The 18,437-nt window shown below is 40.2% G+C and overlaps 2 protein-coding genes across 2 annotated transcripts in view; both read left to right on the top strand.

Moving 5' to 3' along the window:
- Positions 1–1,291: 1,291 nt before the first annotated feature.
- On the top strand, positions 1,292–9,033 carry dcun1d1 (DCN1, defective in cullin neddylation 1, domain containing 1). Its single transcript, XM_084057544.1, has 7 exons — positions 1,292–1,354; positions 2,650–2,863; positions 4,070–4,238; positions 5,330–5,460; positions 5,572–5,654; positions 6,357–6,453; positions 8,105–9,033. The coding sequence occupies exons 1-7, from the start codon at positions 1,352–1,354 to the stop codon at positions 8,179–8,181; spliced, it is 774 nt and encodes a 257-aa protein (XP_083913670.1). The 5' UTR covers positions 1,292–1,351; the 3' UTR covers positions 8,182–9,033.
- Positions 9,034–10,043: 1,010 nt separating this feature from the next.
- The window catches only part of ccdc39 (coiled-coil domain 39 molecular ruler complex subunit), a 31,562-nt gene continuing 23,168 nt past the window's right edge, over positions 10,044–18,437 (top strand). Inside the window, exons 1-9 of the mRNA XM_084057879.1 lie at positions 10,044–10,534; positions 10,982–11,101; positions 11,514–11,660; positions 12,477–12,635; positions 13,241–13,333; positions 13,898–14,026; positions 14,662–14,853; positions 15,379–15,482; positions 15,978–16,110. Coding sequence (XP_083914005.1) covers positions 10,445–10,534; positions 10,982–11,101; positions 11,514–11,660; positions 12,477–12,635; positions 13,241–13,333; positions 13,898–14,026; positions 14,662–14,853; positions 15,379–15,482; positions 15,978–16,110 — 1,167 coding nt within the window. The 5' untranslated portion in view covers positions 10,044–10,444. The remainder of the gene's footprint in view (positions 10,535–10,981; positions 11,102–11,513; positions 11,661–12,476; positions 12,636–13,240; positions 13,334–13,897; positions 14,027–14,661; positions 14,854–15,378; positions 15,483–15,977; positions 16,111–18,437) is intronic.

Genomic DNA, 18,437 nt, shown 5'->3' on the forward strand with positions numbered 1-18,437 from the left:
GTAAAGTATTCAATCAATCAAACCATGTCCTTATATATTGATGCTGCTTTTTCCACACACACCTACCAGGTTATTAGAAATGTCTACACTTTATTACTTATTACCACTTAGTAGCTACCTACTTGCATTATAACTTGTATTACCCTACTTGCCTAGTACAGCCTAGTGGAGTCTCTACACCAATATTTCACTGCACATGGAGCATGTCATGAATAAAACCTCTTCTCTTCTTGAATCCTGAACCAACCATAGACTTGAAGAAGTGACATTAGTGAGTCATTATGGTTAGTTAGTGCTATCTGGTGTAAAGTAGGCCTACATTTTATCTATTATCATCATTATCATAATAAAAATAAGCAAACCAGTATCTTCAATGTCCCAGTGTGTGTGTGTGTGTGTGTGTGTGTGTGTGTGTGTGTGTGTGTGTGTGTGTGTGTGTGTGTGTGTGTGTGTGTGTGTGTGTGTGTGTGTGTGTGTGTGTGTGTGCGTGCGTACGTGCGTACGTGCGTGTGTGTGTGTGTGTGCGCGTGTGTGTGTGTGTGTGTTATTATTATTCCATATTATTACACACACACACACACACACACACACACACACACACACACACACACACACACACACACACACACACACACACACACACACACACACACTACTTGTTACTACTATACTTGTGAGGACATCAAAATTGTAGGATGGCATAGGATTTGTGAGCTGTATATTGGCTGACATTGCCGCACAAGTATAAAATAGCTAAATCTCCACTCCAACCACTGAACCTAAAGTATTTTTTTTCTGAAAGTTGATTATTTTAAGGCTCAATCAAGGCATCTGCCATTTACAGGCAGTGGTGTAAAGTAACTAAACTAAGTACATTTACTTAAGTACTGTACTATAGTGGAGTATTTTCCAATTTTCAATACTTTTACTTCTACTCCACTACATCTCTGAGAAAAACATTGTATTTTTTACTCCACCACAATTATTTGAAAACTTTAGTTACACACTTTAGTTACATACTGATTATTATTACAAAACACATTATAACCACTTCAGCCGTATACATATATTTCGGCCATTTGAAAATAGCAGATCTACAAGCTGACAATTTGTACTTTAAGTATATTTTGATACCGATACTTTTGTACTTTTACTCAAGTGCCTTTTGAATACGGGACTTCCACTCGTAACAGAGTATTATGTAGGCTACATTTCAGTATTGGGTAATAGACTTTTATTGTGAAAGAAAAAATACTGATACCGGAAACGCTCATGTCCATCCACCCTGACACTTTGACACACAGGTTAACCAGCTGGATGGAAAAAAGGGAGTCGAGCAATTATTACAAACATGGTGAGAAACATCTCTATGTAGTGTTATATACAGGCTCCACGCACACACACAGTGCACAATGTATTGATCTAACACTCACACATAGTCACTATGGGCAAAAACTAGCGTTGATGGCCTTTTAAACCCGCTAAACAATACAAAAACAAATGTAGCTGTCCTACCAACATTAGCCGACAAGCTAACCGTAAAAAAAAAATAGCCAGCTAGCCTTGCCACTGCAGGCAGACGTTATTGGAAATCAGTCGAAATCAGTTTGCTAGTTGCATGTTTACCTGTAAGTTTATAACATTGTGATTTAAAGTGCTGATCGTGGAGATCAGCACAGAGTCAGGTGCTTAATGTGGGATGTGGTTAATGTAAGCTCCTCATCAGGACACCCATGTGTTCTACAGTGGAAGGAGACTAGACATAAGCACATTATTTCTGAACTATTTGCTAGGCTGATACTTCAATAACTGTTACTGGATGCAATTTGGAGGCTAAAGGGTTTTAGGCAGCCAGACAGTGCTTTAGCTTGAGAGAGAAAGACACAGAGAGAAAGACAGGGTTGAAACAGCTAATCAAACTAAATATTTGGTTTATAATAATAACTGAAATCAATATCAAAGTGTTGAAAAATAGCAAAAATAGATACATTATTTGTGTGACACTATTGTGCAACACCGGTGTCTGCCAAGGTATAATGACATTTTGTGTGGATTTCTATAAAACAGAAAAACACTTCTCGATTGTTTGATTAATCGAAAAAGTTATCAATAGAATAATTGCTAAGTAAATAAGTGATAGTTGCAGCCTTAGACAGATGACCATCTTTAAAATGGTTCAAGAAAAGGGATGTAAGGCGTACAGAAAGCAGTAGATCAATCTTCCTCAGGACCACTAAACCTAAGCAACTCATTTATGACACTTCTCTGAAGCTGTATTCACTGTAGACCTAGACCCGCTTTGATTTGTTTTTTTTTCGTAAATGAATGCCCTACTTGATCATAGTCATAGATCATACTAGTGTCACACAAAACTATCAGAAATAGCAGATCTACAAGCTCGAAACGCAGCACGAAGCTTGTCGATCTGCTATTTTTGAATTTTAATCCTGCAACGTAACCGTTTTGGACATGAGATTTCCACACGATATATATATATATAAAAAAAGACTAAACGACAAAAAACATGATCATTGACACATACTTAAAACAGTTGGAAGAAGTAAAGACTTTGTATCCCACACCCATTACAACCTGAAAGTAAACAAGGTAATGATATTGTGCCACTAACTCCTTTGCCTTTTTGTGCAGAACAAGCTGAAATCCTCACAGAAGGATAAAGTTCGTCAGTTCATGATCTTCACGCAATCCAACGAGAAGACCGCGTTAGCCTGCTTATCACAGAATGACTGGAAGCTAGACGTGGCCACAGACAACTTCTTCCAAAACCCAGAGCTCTACGTGTCCAACCTAAAGGGGTCGTTTGACAAGAAGAAGCTCGAGCAGCTCTACAACAGATACAGAGGTAGGTGTAGTAGAGCCTCCTTCACGCGCACAAATTGGTTGTGGTTCTCAAAACCTTTTCGTGGCATGGACCCCCAAATTGATATATATTTGGCCATGGACCCCTCATCTGAAAATGTTTTGTGCCAGCGACCCCCCAGAAGAGAAGTTGTGTAAAAAAAAAAATCTAAATTATTCCCAAATTTCTAAACATTATTGATATTTTTCCATTTTGTTTTGTTGCTATTTTTGAATAACCAACGTTTAAAATATGGTTAAAGTGGTCAAAATGATTGTGACGCTGTATTAACTAATTTTGCTGGGGACCCCCTCATGGACCGGGCCCCACTTTGAGAAGCAATGCACAATGACTGCTTGGACTTTATTCTTATAGAGTCGGTGGTTCTCAAACATTTTCATGTCAAGGGCCCCCAAATTGATATGTTTTTGGCCGCAGACCTCGATCTGAACATGTTTTGTGCCAGGGACTTCCATAAGAGAAGATTTGTGTAAAAGAAATGCAGGGATCTCCATAAAAGAAGATTTTTATTTAAGAAATGGATTCAAATTTGTACTGGTAATTTTCAAGTTTCTTCGAACGTGTTCAAAAATAGCAGATCTACAAGCTTGCAACACATCGTGACGTGATGAGTTGTGAGCTTGTAGATCAGCATTTCTTTTTTAGTACAAAATAGGGTCAAAGTGGTTTAACTTATTTTAATGTTACCCCCCCCGTAATGCTCTGTATAAAGCAGACAGTATGGCACTGAAAAAATTAGCCTCATTTACCCATTAAGACCAGGGACGCATCTGTGTCATTTTAAGATTTCTTTTGCTATTCAAAAATAGCAGATCTACAAGCTCATAGCGCGGCACCGAGAGTGCCGCGCTATGAACTTGTAGATCTGCTATTTTTGAAAAATCGTGAAAATGAGTGCAAATCTTTGAATATATTTAAAGTGAACATTTGTAACTCAAATCTTTGCTTCTGGGGGTCCCTGGAACAACATGTTTTGAGATGGGGCGGTCCGCGGCCAAATACATATAATTTTGGGGGTCCTTGACATGAAAAAGATTGAGAACCACTGACATAGAAACATAGGTTTATCAGAAAACTGTTAGGATTTAGAAGACATTTTTTAGAATCGCCTTCGGGTCTTAATGGGTTAACAAAAGTGTTCTCTTCTTCTCCTGTTATTATTAACCCGTCGCAATGTGGTACTCTCAGATCCTCAAGATGACAATAAGATCGGTATTGACGGGATCCAGCAGTTCTGTGATGACCTGGGTCTGGATCCGGCCAGTATAAGTGTTCTCCTCATCGCCTGGAAGTTCCGGGCGGCAACGCAGTGCGAGTTCTCAAAGCAGGAGTTCATGGACGGCATGACAGAACAAGGGTGAGAATTGGGACCCCCTAGTAGTCGCAGCCAACTTGCAGCCAGATGAAGCAGGGACCCCCACTACATCTTGGATTCATGTTAAACGTGTGTTTTCAGACTTTTAACGACTTAAACCCTCAATGCTTTGAGAAGTTGACCATTTGCCTGGTACTTCTTCTGCTCTTTTTCCCCTGTACAACACCACACCTCTTAGTCGAAAATAGCCGATCTGCAAGCTCGCAACGTGTCGCAGACGCGTTGTTAGCTTGTAGATCTGCTATTTTCGGCTAATGTTCCCCCCAGAATAGGGACGCGAGGGTTCAAGTGGTTAATGTAAAATTTTAAAAATTAAGTTCCTATCACACAAAGATTTGGCGGCCCCCCCTGCAGTATCTCTGAGGATTGAGGACCCCCTGCTGAAGACCTCTGACTTAGAGGCTACAGTAGCTGCGTTTTAACACCTTCATTGACAGCCCCATTCATGAAAAAGAAAAGTCCTATCTGATTGTATTAAACAACAATAAACTTGCCAATATTGCACCTCTACGGACAGCTTGGGCTATATGTCTCTGTCAAGGCTTTGTTTAAAAAGAAAGTCCACATTGTCATGTTAGGAGCGACTCTGTCAATAAACTTTAAGGCATGATTCTTTTTAAGTGTTTGAGTTGGGAGGAGCTAATTTGAAATCACTCAACGTCCTGCATACTGTATGTGTAGTTTCAAAACAGGTGGGTATGCACAACGAAAATGAACGCTTCCCAACTCAAACACTAGGAAAGAATCATGGCTGCACACAGTTTAGAAAGTTGCTCACAACCTAACAACGGTAGTAAATAGTGGGTTAATAGTGGACTCTTAAAAGTTAAAACAAATATTTGGATCTACAAAATAGCTTGTTCTTCTTTAAACACGTAAACTCCAGCATCCGTATTGTGGGCAAACCTTTTGCTGAAAATAGCAGATCAACGCGACACCACGAGTCGTGTTGTGAGCACAATAACAGAAAACGGAAAACACACTAACATAGAGCCCTGAGGGACTCCGCTCCAACCATATGGGGTTTAAGTAACAATTGTATTTCTACTAAATGCTCCTGTTTGTTTCTTCAGGTGTGACAGTATAGACAAACTAAAAGCTCAGCTACCAAAAATGGAGCAAGAGCTGAAAGACCAAGGAAGATTTAAGGACTTTTACCAGTTTACATTTAACTTTGCCAAGAATCCTGGACAAAAAGGTTTGGGTAAGTATAATTTGTGTCATTTCTCTTTTGTCTTTTGTTGAATATACATGGAGTTCTTCTTGTTGTTTGTTTTTGACATTACTGCTGCGTTCTCTCGTTTTTTTCTTCTAGATCTAGAAATGGCAATTGCATATTGGAATTTAGTACTGGCTGGAAGATTCAAGTTCCTGGATCTTTGGAACAAATTTTTAGTTGTAAGTCGATCATTATTACATTCCATATACGCAGTGGTTCCCTACCTTTTTATGGATCCGGCCCACCCACCTGATCACTTAACACGGCAGCCGAACAGCTGCCGTGTTAAAGGAGGAGTTCACCCAAAAAATGACTTATTTTCTATCAATTACACACCCAATGAAGCCTTGATTTCATGGATTTATTTTTGTTTTTGTGGCATTCCTAAGACAATAATTTGATGACCGTGTGTATTTCCGGTAGGAGACACAAATAATCTACTTTGTGTCTCCTACTGGATACATTAGCCGGTAGGAGACGGGAATCAAATTATTAGCTTAGGAATGCGACAAAAACAAAAAAGAATGTGCAATTGGGTGTGCAATTGATAGAAAATAAGTCATTTTTTGGGTGAACTCCTCCTTTAAGTGGTCAGATGGGTGGGCCACGTGTACAATCGATGGTGTTCCCGCCTTGGATCAATGGAACTAACATAGTATATTTTTATTCCTATTTATCGGTATCACGATGAAAAATCGTTTTCCAAAGTTGTAAAGAAAAAAAATAAGTGATAGTTGCCATGTTTTATACAGTATATTATCATTAAAATGCAAGTTTGGGAACCACTGCCATACAGTACATTTGCAAAAATATTGTACTCATCATCAACGCCTTTTGTTTATGATGCTGCGGTGTTGTTTTCCTGTCATTTTGTCGCGTAGGAGCATCATAAAAGATCAATCCCCAAGGACACATGGAACCTCTTGTTAGACTTCAGCACAATGATCACAGACGACATGTCCAATTATGATGAGGAAGGTGGGTGTTTTCTTTAGCTTTTAACATCTTTTTGACAAAAATGTAAAAGAAACACGCTTCTCTGTGACCTCTCTTGCACACTAGTCTCACGTAGCCAGACAACTATTCCACAATCTCAACTCTCTTCCATATAGAGTCTGGAACTACACCTCCCCGAAATCCGAGAACGGAAACTGTCATCTGTTCGTCATTTCCATTCAAGAAAATACATTTTGAAATATCTTTACATTTCATTTTAGAATTTCCGAATTTCTGATAAGCAGCAAGCTCTATAGTGCGTAGCAAAAACATCCTGAAGGGGGTGTCAACAAGTGTCACTTGGTAGCGGCGGACATCAGATTTAACGACGGCGTGTCGTTAAATCTGTTCATGCGTCTTTTTCAGAAACTGATTGACCAATAAGAGGATGCAAGGGTCTTAAGTCTAATAAACAGGGTCCCCACGGTCATGAAATTCCTGGAAATATTTTGAAATAAAATTTAAAAAAATCCAGTACTGGAAAAGGTTTGGAATTGATTAAAGATCCTGGAATTTATCAAGGGTCCTGGAAAAATATTTGGCTATGCATTGTTTTTGGCTATTGATTTTGTTAATACAAAACATTTTCATAAACATGTATAACATTACACGAAATATGTAACATAAGTAGTTTTTCGCCAAACGGGCTGTGTGATGGCAGCCTAATGTATGTCTCAATAGGGTGCCAGGTTGGTGTCACGTGATAAGAAGAACAGATCTACAAGCTCACAACGTGCTGCAGCGTGATGAGTGGTTAGTGTAGCTTGTAGAGCTGTTCGTTTGTCACGTGACACCAACCTGGCAACTTGAGCAGGTTGTGTGTTTGCTGTCCCAACAAACAATTGCGAGCAACTTAATAGGAAAAACATAGGAAAACCAACAACAAAAGTGTAATTTAAAACATCCTTGCATCCTTCATTACTTAAATTCATAAATGGGGCAAATGCAAGGCAATATTATTTAAAAAAAAAAAAGTCATACGGATGCCATAATGAGTCTTCCAGTGAGCTATGCCCTAATTTTGCACGAAATGTTGAATGAAATTGTACTATTCTATATTCTATGCTTTATTTTTGCTACACTGCCTATCTTTGGGCATTGTACATAGGAGTAAGAGACACATTATTGCGCTGAATGATTGTTATATAGGCCTGGAAATTGGGCTAAATATTCTGGAAACGTTTTGGAAATTCATTGCTAAAAATGTGTGGGGACCCTGAATAAACCATTCTGCGTACTTGTGGTCCTATAACCAGGTGCCTGCCCCTTTTTAGCAGACAAGAAGCAGGTCGAGAATGTATTAGTTACAATGAGAAAAGTGAAGTTTTCACATTTTTCACAAGAATATTTGGGACATTCAAATTGTGTTTTTCTTTTATTTGACAGACAAATCAGGCGGAAAGTATCTTTGCTCAATACCCGCCTGTGTCAGCAACAAACTCTCGCAAGATCTAGCAACATATATCTATATGCTTTTGTGTGACGCTGTAGTATGATCAAGTAGGGCGTTAATTTACGGGAAAAAAACGCAAGTTAGAATATGGAAATAAGAGGTTTCCGCCCGACAACAGCGACGACGACACGAAGGATATTTGCTCTAACCGCAAGTTGTTTGTCGTCTCTGTCTCTTAAGGGGCGTGGCCGGTCCTCATCGACGACTTTGTGGAGTTTGCGCGGCCGCACATCGGGACCAAAAGCACGGCCGTTTAACGAACAAGACGTCCACAACGTTGTTGATAACAGAAAAGAAAACCACACCAACAAGGTGGCGAACCGACAGCGGGGGGGCTGCACTGACATGAGATCTACGTTGCCTTTACAACCCTCAGGACTGAGATGTTTTACACAACAGAGACTTTATATATATATGTATATATATATATTATATGTATATATATATATACATATATATTATATGTATATACATATATATAGAAAGGCGTATCTCCTCATCGGTCGACTTGTGGTGGTTTGGGGCTTTTATCTTAACAATGGGGGCTTTTTTGTGTATACTCGATCCAACCGGAGATGAGTCACATTTTGGACCTCGTAAATAATTCCTATGGCCAGTGTTTAGGTGATACGGTGGATTAGGTCAGTCAGTGGCTCTCAAACTTTTTAATTTCAAGAACCCCGCTGTGACTCTGAGAGTGTACAAATGGAACCTACACTCTTAAGAGTTACAGACCTCTAAAGGGTCCATTTGGAATCCCCCTCAAGGAACCTTGAGGCGGGGGTCCCGCCTGGACCCCCCACTTTGAGAACCACTGGGTTTTTAGGGTTTCCTCACAGGGAGCTAATAGCACCCACATTGACATACTGCTAAACCCTAATCTAAACACAATGGCTCCATGAGGGAATGTCATCCTTTTCAAATATTGAATCAACTTTTAGTACTTTGTGTGCATTCCTGCTATGGATTTTGTTTTTTTTGCTTTTTTGTTTTATGAAACATTTGTGTGACAGATGAGTACAAAACATTGATTGTAATATTTTTTGTTTTAAGCATAATGCTATTCCACACACAAATGTCTAAGATAATAAATGTTTCAATTTGATATCTTTAATGTTTCCATGCCTCTTCATGTTTTTCTTTTTTTCTTTTTTGTTCCTCTTTGGGACTGTTTTGTTTTATATACTGGTATTTGTATATTTTTAGGCTATCTTAATGTGCGATGATTTTCATCATGATTGCTTTATGGATAATTTAGACAACAGAATTACGCTCAATCTCATCCACTGGTTGTTGAATAATTTATTATAAAAACAATACCTGCTGGATTTCCCCTTTGCATCCCGAAGACTGAGCCCAGTGATCAATCAATTCCTACAGATGCCTTTTCCAACCAGGAGCCCAGGAGTTAAACACGTTTGAGTGGATCAGATTTGGACATTTGATTAATCAAACTTGTATTTCTTATTGACAATGTTTACTGAGATAATTCTATGATCACAGATCAAATATCAGAAGTTGATACCAATCCTGTTTTATTTGGGGTTTGTTTTTACCATACAAAACCCAAATCCACAATCCACTTGGATAGAGATTAGCGGTTTTGAACTTGGATTCTTGTCATTCTCAATCAGAATTATTAGTTTTGTTATGTTTACATAACAAGTCATTTGTCTTGGTAAGGCTGAAGCAACAGTACAGAAACATTTAAACTATTTACTCAAAATATAAAAGGCAAAACAGTTAGAAACTATATCATCAATATACAGTGTACACAATTGACTATAGGGGCTGAGGAACCAGAACAAGATGTAACGATTAAAAACCCCCTCAGTATAGCAGTATACTGTAGGTCTATGAATTGACATGATTTAACACTAAGCACTTGGAATGTAGGAGTTTGTGGAATTACATTTTCGGTTCCACAGATTAATATTGTGAAAAAAGCAGATCTACAAGCTCACAACGCCTCACATTTTCACAATATTTACCTCTTTCATATATCATTATACAATTTGGCCAATGTTTGACCAGTTTTCATAGTATAGTTTGTTTACTTTTGATTACTTTTGATGCAGTATGTAATGGTCTTTTTGCTTTTTTTTTTAGGTATTAAAAAGGTCCTAGAAGTCCTTAAATTGTCACTTCACTGTCATCTGGGGACCCCCCCCCCCAAAAAAAATCAGGTGGCACACACATGTTAAGAACCACTGCAATAGACCACCAGGGGGAAGCTGCTCTTCATGTTTCCTCATGTCAGCAGTGTTACCTGACAACCAACCAGCCAATCAAAAAAAGCGAGCGCTGCACCGCGCTGCCCTCTAGCGGCACGTTCAGCTGACTTGGTTGCTATAGCAGCAACACACAAACAAATGTACTGTACGCTTCTCTGGAGTAAGTGAGTAAGACCACGTTAAAAGCAGGTAGGTGGCATTGTTATTCTAAAGTGTATTATTACAAAATGACAAATGAATGAGTTTTATAACTGTTTAAACGTTTGATTTTAGCAGCGCAGGAGACATGTCAAGCATCCTTTTGGCTGAGGTAGGCTGGGGTGAGGGCTTTGCACTCCCCATGGCAAATGCTGAAAACACTGCTTTGGAAGATGAGGTGAGTGGATCCAGTGTTGGAAAGTAACTAGGTACATTTACTCAAGTACTGTACTTAAGTACAATTTTGAGGTACTTTTGCTTTACTGGAGTATTTCCAATTTTCAATACTTTTACTTCTACTCCACTACATCTCAGAGGCAAATATTGTACTTTTACTCCACTACAATTACTTGAAAACTTTAGTTACTAGTAGTTACTTTGTAGAGTTTGATTGTTTTTACAAAACATACAGTAACCACTTCAGCCGTATACTGTATATACATTTCGGCCTTTTGAAAATAGCAGATCTACAAGCTCACAATGCATCACGATGCGACGCATTGTGAGCTTGTAGATCTGCTATTTTCAAACGATTCTTTTTTTTTTTTAAACTTGTGAAATGGGACATTCTGCATAATGAGTACTTTTTCTTTTTAAGTACATTTACACTGAATGTTACCAACAGATTCAGCGGAAGGAAAAGGAGAGGACACTGCTGGAGTATAAAGTGGGAGAGTGTAAGGACAGAATACAAGCCATGTCTGAACACCTGAAAAACGTCAACCAAGAGCTGGCACACACTCAGGTAGGTGGCACCTGATTTAACAAATAATAATTTAACAAATATTAAATGTGTGGGCCCCTTCTCTGTATTTTGCAGCAGTGATTCTTGCTGGGTTTGAGGGGGCCCTTCCATATATGATGGAATATGATTAAGGATTTATTTCATATCATACACACCATACCTGTAACTTTCACTAGCCCCCCCAAAAATAACTTTTTTGCAAAAAAAAGTTATTAATCTGTTAAAAAATATAAAAAAAATAGCAGATGTACAAGTTGTACATCTGCTATTTTTGAACATTTTTGAAAGATCTTGAAAGCGTGAGAACTACTGCCTTAGAAAGGCATTTGTAGAATCGGCCTCAGGTCTTAATGGGCCAGTAAAAATCAGAGTACTTCCACCGCTGAATATGAGATGTGTTCCCTATCCACAGGCTCTGCGCATGGCCCGGGAGAGAGAGACGGACTCAGAGAAGCACCTCAAGGCCGTGGCAGAGAGAGAAGCGGGTCGACTGAGACAGGAGAGCGGACGCCTACAGACCGAGCTGGGAGCTCTGAGGGAGAAGAAAAACACCCAAGAGGTCCTATTGTTATTCCTTTAACTCTGAGAGCGTACAAATGTACACACATGCAAACCATTTGTCCTCACCAACACAGGTGTATGTCCTTATCCCAAATGACCAGACTCACATATGTATAGCAGGGGTCTTCAACGTGAGCTTGTAGATCTGCTATTTTTGGCTTAAGTTCTCTTCAGAATAGGGATAATAGGGTTCAAGTGGTTAATGTAAAAAAAGGACCTGAGGACCCCCTAGGGGTCCCGGACTCCCTGTTGAAGACCCCTGCTGTATAGCCTATACACAGAAACAATAATGGTTCTTTACAAGGCTATATGGTTCCATGAAGAACCATCACCTACTGTATTAAAGACGTGTTTTATTCTGTGAACGATGCAATGTTCCTCATATAGTTCTAGAGGACCTTTGAGGAACCAGTGATAGTTCAACCCCAAAATGTATTTTTTTTTCTTAAAATCGATTACAGATTATCTTTTATAATCGATTACATCGATTAGTTTGATTTACTGTTGCACCCCTAGTTGGGCATATTGTTCAAACCTTATATCTGTGCATTGTAGAAGAAAGAGAGAAAGGAGCACATCTGTTTGGCAAGTAAAAATACCCATCAAGGTGCTCTTTGTGCAAATCGGTGACTAAATGAAATGACAAAAAAGGGAAGAGACCAAGGCATTCTTGTGGAAAATTTAAAAGCCTTCAATAGTACGACTAATGCATGTTCGTTAATGTATTCTTGCCATGCATTAGCCGTACTATTAAAGGCTTTTACATTTTTGCCTTATATGTGTGCAGTGCTGAAGTAGTGTGTCTGTCCTCCAGAATGACATCTTCAAGGCCAACCAAAAGCTGGAGGAGCTCAGGGACCGTCTGAACTGGGACCAGCAGACCCTGGACGCTTGGCTGGAGGAGTCGGCGCGCAAAGACGACGACACCATGGCCATCGTCAAGTACGCCCAGCAGGACGAGAGCAAGATCAAGGTGAGACTCATTTAATGCGCCGTCGACAAACTATGAATCGAATGAGTGGCACTGATCAGTGTATCAGTGTACTGATATCAGTGTATAGTAGCCATTTAAACAGTATCAGAGACTAATCCCTAATTCTTTAGCGTTTTCACCCAACTTGAAGATGCTTTAAATGTTTGTACTATATGATTCCGTTTCTCTTTTTTAGTTTATCAAAATCCAAATGGTATCAGATGTATTTGACATTGTTCATGCAGGAAAATATGTCTATTTTTGCCTACAGTCTACAAAGCTAATAACAGTTAATTGTATCACATTGTGATACTTGCGTTCTACAACTGACTGTTTACAAATACAAGTATATATCAGGAATTTAAAAAGCAAGTTCTGTTCTTCCAACAGAATTCCTGTGAATTCCCTTCATGTCTGTGGGTTTAGTCAAAGCGTGTTATTGCACTCATAACCTCTGATTTTGATGTCCATTTGAAGACATTATTCTACCTCTACTTCAGTTCGGCTTTCTTTGGTCCTAAATTTGATGTCAATGTTCACTTCCAATGGGGTCTCAGTCTCAGTTATGTTGTGAATCTAACATCCATAATTGTGTCCCGTTTCAGTCCCTCACAGTAGCTATAGAGAAGAAGACCATAGAGGCTAATAAAATGCACAAAACACTGGACAACGCAGTGACAGAGACCATGCTGGCACAGGTAACAACATTACACATCACTCTGTCATTCACTTCTTCATCCTGCCTCTCCTCAGTGTTGGACCGGTTTGCAGTGATGTAAAGTAACTAAGTACATATACTCAAGTACTGTACTTATATAATTTTGAGGTACTTTTACTTAGCTGGAGTATTTCCAATGTTTAATACTTTTACTTCTACTCCACTACATCTCAAAGGCAAATATTGTACTTTTACTCCACTGCAATTATTTGAAAACTTTAGTTACTTTGCAGATATAAATGATTACATTATAAAACATACATTATTAAACACTTTAACCCTGTTTTATATATAGGATGCGACGCGTTGTGAGCTTGTAGATCGGCTATTTTCAAACGTTTTAGTACTTTTACTTTTGCTACTTTAAGTATATTTTCATGCGAATACCTTTGTACTTTTACTCAAGTAACATTTTGAACACGGGCCTTTTACCTGTGACAGAGTATTTCTACATGGCAGTATTGATACTTTTACTTAAAGTAGAAAATGTGTGTACTTTTTCCACCACTGGCCGGTGTGTGATCCTCCTCTACTCTGTCCACAGATCAGTTTGGACAAGACGGCAGAGACCTTCCGGCAGGCCCACGTGGAGAGGCAGGAGCTGATCCATCAGTGGGAGAACACCATCGCACAGATGAGGACACGAGATGCTGAGATGCAGCAGTGTTCACTGGTAACCACCAGAGGGCACTCTGCCCACCATCAACTGATATGCTGCACCATCTTCAGCATCTCGGTTGATGGAGAACCAGATTAGTTAGAGAATCTAGACCAGGGGTCTTCAACAGAGGGTCTGGGACCCCCTGGGGAGTACTCTGAGTTGTTACAGGGGGGCGGACAAATCTTTGTGTGACACGACTTTTATTTTTTTTTACATTAACCACTTGAACCCCAGCACCCCTATTCTGAGGAGAACTTTAGCCAAAAACAGCATATCTACAAGCTCACAACGCCTCGTCGCAGCACGAGGCGTTGTGAGCTTGTAGATCGGAAGAGGTTTGGTGTAGAGGGAAAAAAGAGCAGACTAAGTACAGAATGAAAGGTCAGGTTGAATACAGGTTAAGTATTGACGGTTTAAGTGGTTAAATGTCTGAAAATAGACAGTAACGTCAATCCAACACTGACGATGGGTCTGTCAAACAAGTCTATGAAGCTATCTGTGAAACCTATGAAAAAGTTTAATCTGCAACACAATTTTATACAATATGTAGTGGGGGTCCCTGCTTCATCTCTCTCTCAGCTAAGGGGTCCTTGGCCTGAAAAGCGTTAAAGACCCCATGTTCGTTTGTACTGTCTCATCCACCCCAGCAACTAGCAGAGGCGAACCAGCAGAACAGGGAGAGGAGCACTACGGTCAAAGAGAAGAAGGGTTTTCTGGAGAACGAGGTAGAGAACAACAAGGAACACGAGAGGAAGATCACCACGGCCAACCAGCAGGCTGCTAAACTCAGACAAGAACACCAGGAGCTGGAGAAGAACCGTGCCAGGCTCAGAGACGAGGTCAGTACCATCGAAGGCAGGGCAACGGATCATTCTGAATGCTGGATATTCAAATACTGTGAAGAAAAAACTAAGCAAAACATATGAAACTTAACCCATTAAGACCTGAAGCCGATTCTACAAATGTCTTCTAAATCCCAACAGTATTCTGAAAAAACGTATGTTTCTATATCAGTGGTGCTCAAACTTTTTCATGCCAAGGACCCCTAAATTATATGTTATTTGACTGCGGACCCCCATCTCAAAATATTTTGTTCCAGGGACCGCCAGAAGCAAAGATTTGAGTTACAAATGTTTGCTCCTAAACTCCCTATAAACAAATACAAGTTGTATTTGTTTATAGGGATTAATGTAATTAATATACTGTACTGTACAGTGAATTCAACCTTTCACTGACTTCCAGACTAGAGCATAGCAAATAGATCAGATTTTTTAAATGTATATAGGGCTTAAATTGTGTCATGTCTGTTTGATGATTTCTCTGCTGTTAAGCGACAAAACAACAACATGTGATTTGCTTTACAGTTGGAGAGCCTGAAGCGCACGGTGGACAGAACGGCCACAGACGTGGAGTCTGTGAGGTCACAGATATCCAGCCAGAAGAGAAGCATCCAGGACAAAACCAACAAGTTAGTTTCCCAGTCTGGGGCTCCAGCCTTTGTGGCAAAACTTCAAACATGTTGCACAAAATCACAACGTGCTTTCCAGCCACTTTCAACCTGGTATCCCTATTTTGGACTTGTCATTATATTGTAAAACAAATTGTCCAAAATATTCAACATTTGCCACAATCACCTCTACACGATCTACAATCATGACACGTTCTGATCATGTAGAGTGGCTAGTTTAGCTATTTGTTGTACAAGGGGGGTCAAGGTTTTGTCCGACGTAAGGACAGAAGAAAAGGTTGGGAACCACTAAAGTTAGTCCAACCCTGCAGCAGAGAACCGTACAATGTGTGTGTTCATGCATGTAGCGTGTTTTTGGTATTTTCGGTGTGTGTGCATCTGTGTGTGATTGTAAATGTTTCTCTCTCTCTGTGTGTGTGTGTGTGTGTGTGTGTGTGTGTGTGTGTGTGTGTGTGCGCGTGCGCACGTGCGCGTGTGTGTGTGTGTGTGTTGCAGGCTGACGGAGGCCCAGCTCCGCAGTGCTGCGTTGGAGCAGAAGCTGCAGACGGTGCAGCAGACGGCTCTGAGCACGGAGGAGAGGGCCGCTCAGATGGAACAGCTGCTGCGAGATGAAGAGGAGGCCATGAAGGTGTGTGTGTGAGGAGCCTGGGAACCTGTTTAGTCAGTAGGGATGCATTCATCACCAGTCATCATATCTATATCGACAATATCTGTTTTAAAAATGCGGTATGGTATGGAACCGACCGAAATAATCGGTATTAGCCCTACTGGGCTTACTACTGAATCATACAGCGCCACACAAAAGCATCAAAAGTAGCAGAACTACAAGCTCGAAACGCAGCGCGAAGCGACGCACTTTGAGCTTGTCGATCTGCTACTTTTGATATTTTTGAATTTGAATCTTGAAAAGTAACAGTGTTGGTTTCCATACGACAGAGACGATATATTATTTTATAATATTTACATATGTGAAGCTGAAAAGGCCTTTTGTGGGGAAGCTTTCAAAAGCTTTCAAAAGCTTTCAAAAGTAAAAATGCTACATTCAGTCCCACCTCACTTCAAAGCCACCCCCACCGTGTTCAAAGCCTCCCTCAAAACCCACCTTTTCAGACTAATTCAAATATCCATTTCTGCCTTTTAGTCTTAGTCTGAGACTGAGAGTCTGAGATTAGGAGAGAAGACTAGCCTTAGTCTTCTATCCTAATAAAGTTCTTTATTTTGATACATTTTGTAAAGCGACTTTGGGTACTAAGAAAAGCACTACCTAAGTGTGATGCGTTATTATTATGATTATTATTACATTGAAGTTGTTCGAACTGAATGTACATCAGTTGGCCTTATAAACCAGGTAATAAGAGTGCACTGTTTTCCAGAATCACAGTTACTGTGTAACAAGTCTATGGTAAACCCTACTGGAAACTTGTATTGCAATATCAGTATCAGTATTGGAATCGTTTGATTTCACCCTGCATTTAATCAGTAATCGGATAACAGACAAAATGTCAATATATACGCATCCCTGCTATTTAGGCATTTAACACAACCTGTAAGATCAGATTCAGAGGAACGTGGCATGAACCCGCATCAACAAATGACATGTTCAAGTACTGTAAATAGAGAGCAAAGAAAAACAATTCATGCTTCAAGTAAGGATGCAAGGTAAACATCAGACCTAGCATCTGTCTGAACAACATACCAACATAATATGTAACCAGTTACATGCCCCATTTTAGTACCTTTTTCAAGTGAATCCAAGCATGCTGCCTACATACATAGGATCTCTCATGCTTATTTTTTTGTGTTAGATCTAACCTTTATTTAACAACAAGGCAAAACAAGTGACGAAACAGATTCACATTTACAATCCTGATGGGCCATGTCAGAACTCAGGGTGTATATGGAATAATACCGGAACAAGTGTCCAGTGGTGTAAAGTAACTACTGTAAGTACATTTACTCAAGTACTGTACTACTAGGTATTTTTACTTTACTTCCAATTTTCAATACTTTTACTTCTACTCCACAGGAAAATATTGTACTTTTACTCCACTACCTTTAGTTACTAGTTACTTTGTAGATCTAGATTTGTATTACTCATCATAGGCCTCCGTCGGTCAGGGTTGACCATGGTTTTGCACATCCTACGGGTCTGGTCTGGAGCAGCGTCTCTTATGACTGAAGAGCCCTATGCGGGAGTGGCAGTCTCGGTCACAGAGATCGCATATGTATGTGGTTGTTGGTCTGTCTTCGTTGTTCCGCTCTTTTCGTCGGGCCCTCTTGTCTTTCGCTGCGTCTGACAGGTTTTTTTCTCCTGTCATGAGGTGTTGGTATATGGTACTTCTCCACTTTGTGCGGTCAGATGCAAGAGTTTCCCAGGACTTGGTGTTGATGTCAAGGGCCTTCATGTCTCTCTTACAGACATCTCTGTAGCGCAGGTGGGGACGACCTGTTGTTCTCCTCCCACATGCCAGTTCTCCATAGAGGAGGTCTTTGGGAATGCGCCCGTCCTCCATACGATGCACATGGCCCAGCTGAGCTGTGTGTACATGCTGGGGAGACCAGCACGTGTCAAAACATCAGTGTTGCACACTTTGTCTTGCCAGGATATGCCCAGGATGCGGCGGAGGCTTCTCATATGGAAGGAGTTGAGTCGTCTCTCCTGCCTGGCATAGGTTGTCCACGTCTCACTGCCATACAGTAGCGTGCTGACAACGCAGGCGTTGTACACTGCCATTTTGGTTTTAACTGTCAGCTTTGTGTTTTCCCACACTCGTTTGGTGAGACGGGAGAGTGTTGTTGCTGCTTTCCCAATCCTCTTGTCGATTTCAATGTCCAGGGTGAGGTTGTCACTGATAGTTGACCCGAGGTAGGTGAACTGATGGACAGCATCTAGTTCATAGTTGTCGATGGTGATGACTGGTGGGGCCTCAGTGTTCTGTCCTAGAACATTTGTCT

The sequence above is a fragment of the Gymnoscopelus microlampas genome (genome assembly GCF_963454915.1).
Source record: "Gymnoscopelus microlampas genome assembly, chromosome: 5".
Taxonomy (NCBI): domain Eukaryota; kingdom Metazoa; phylum Chordata; class Actinopteri; order Myctophiformes; family Myctophidae; genus Gymnoscopelus; species Gymnoscopelus microlampas.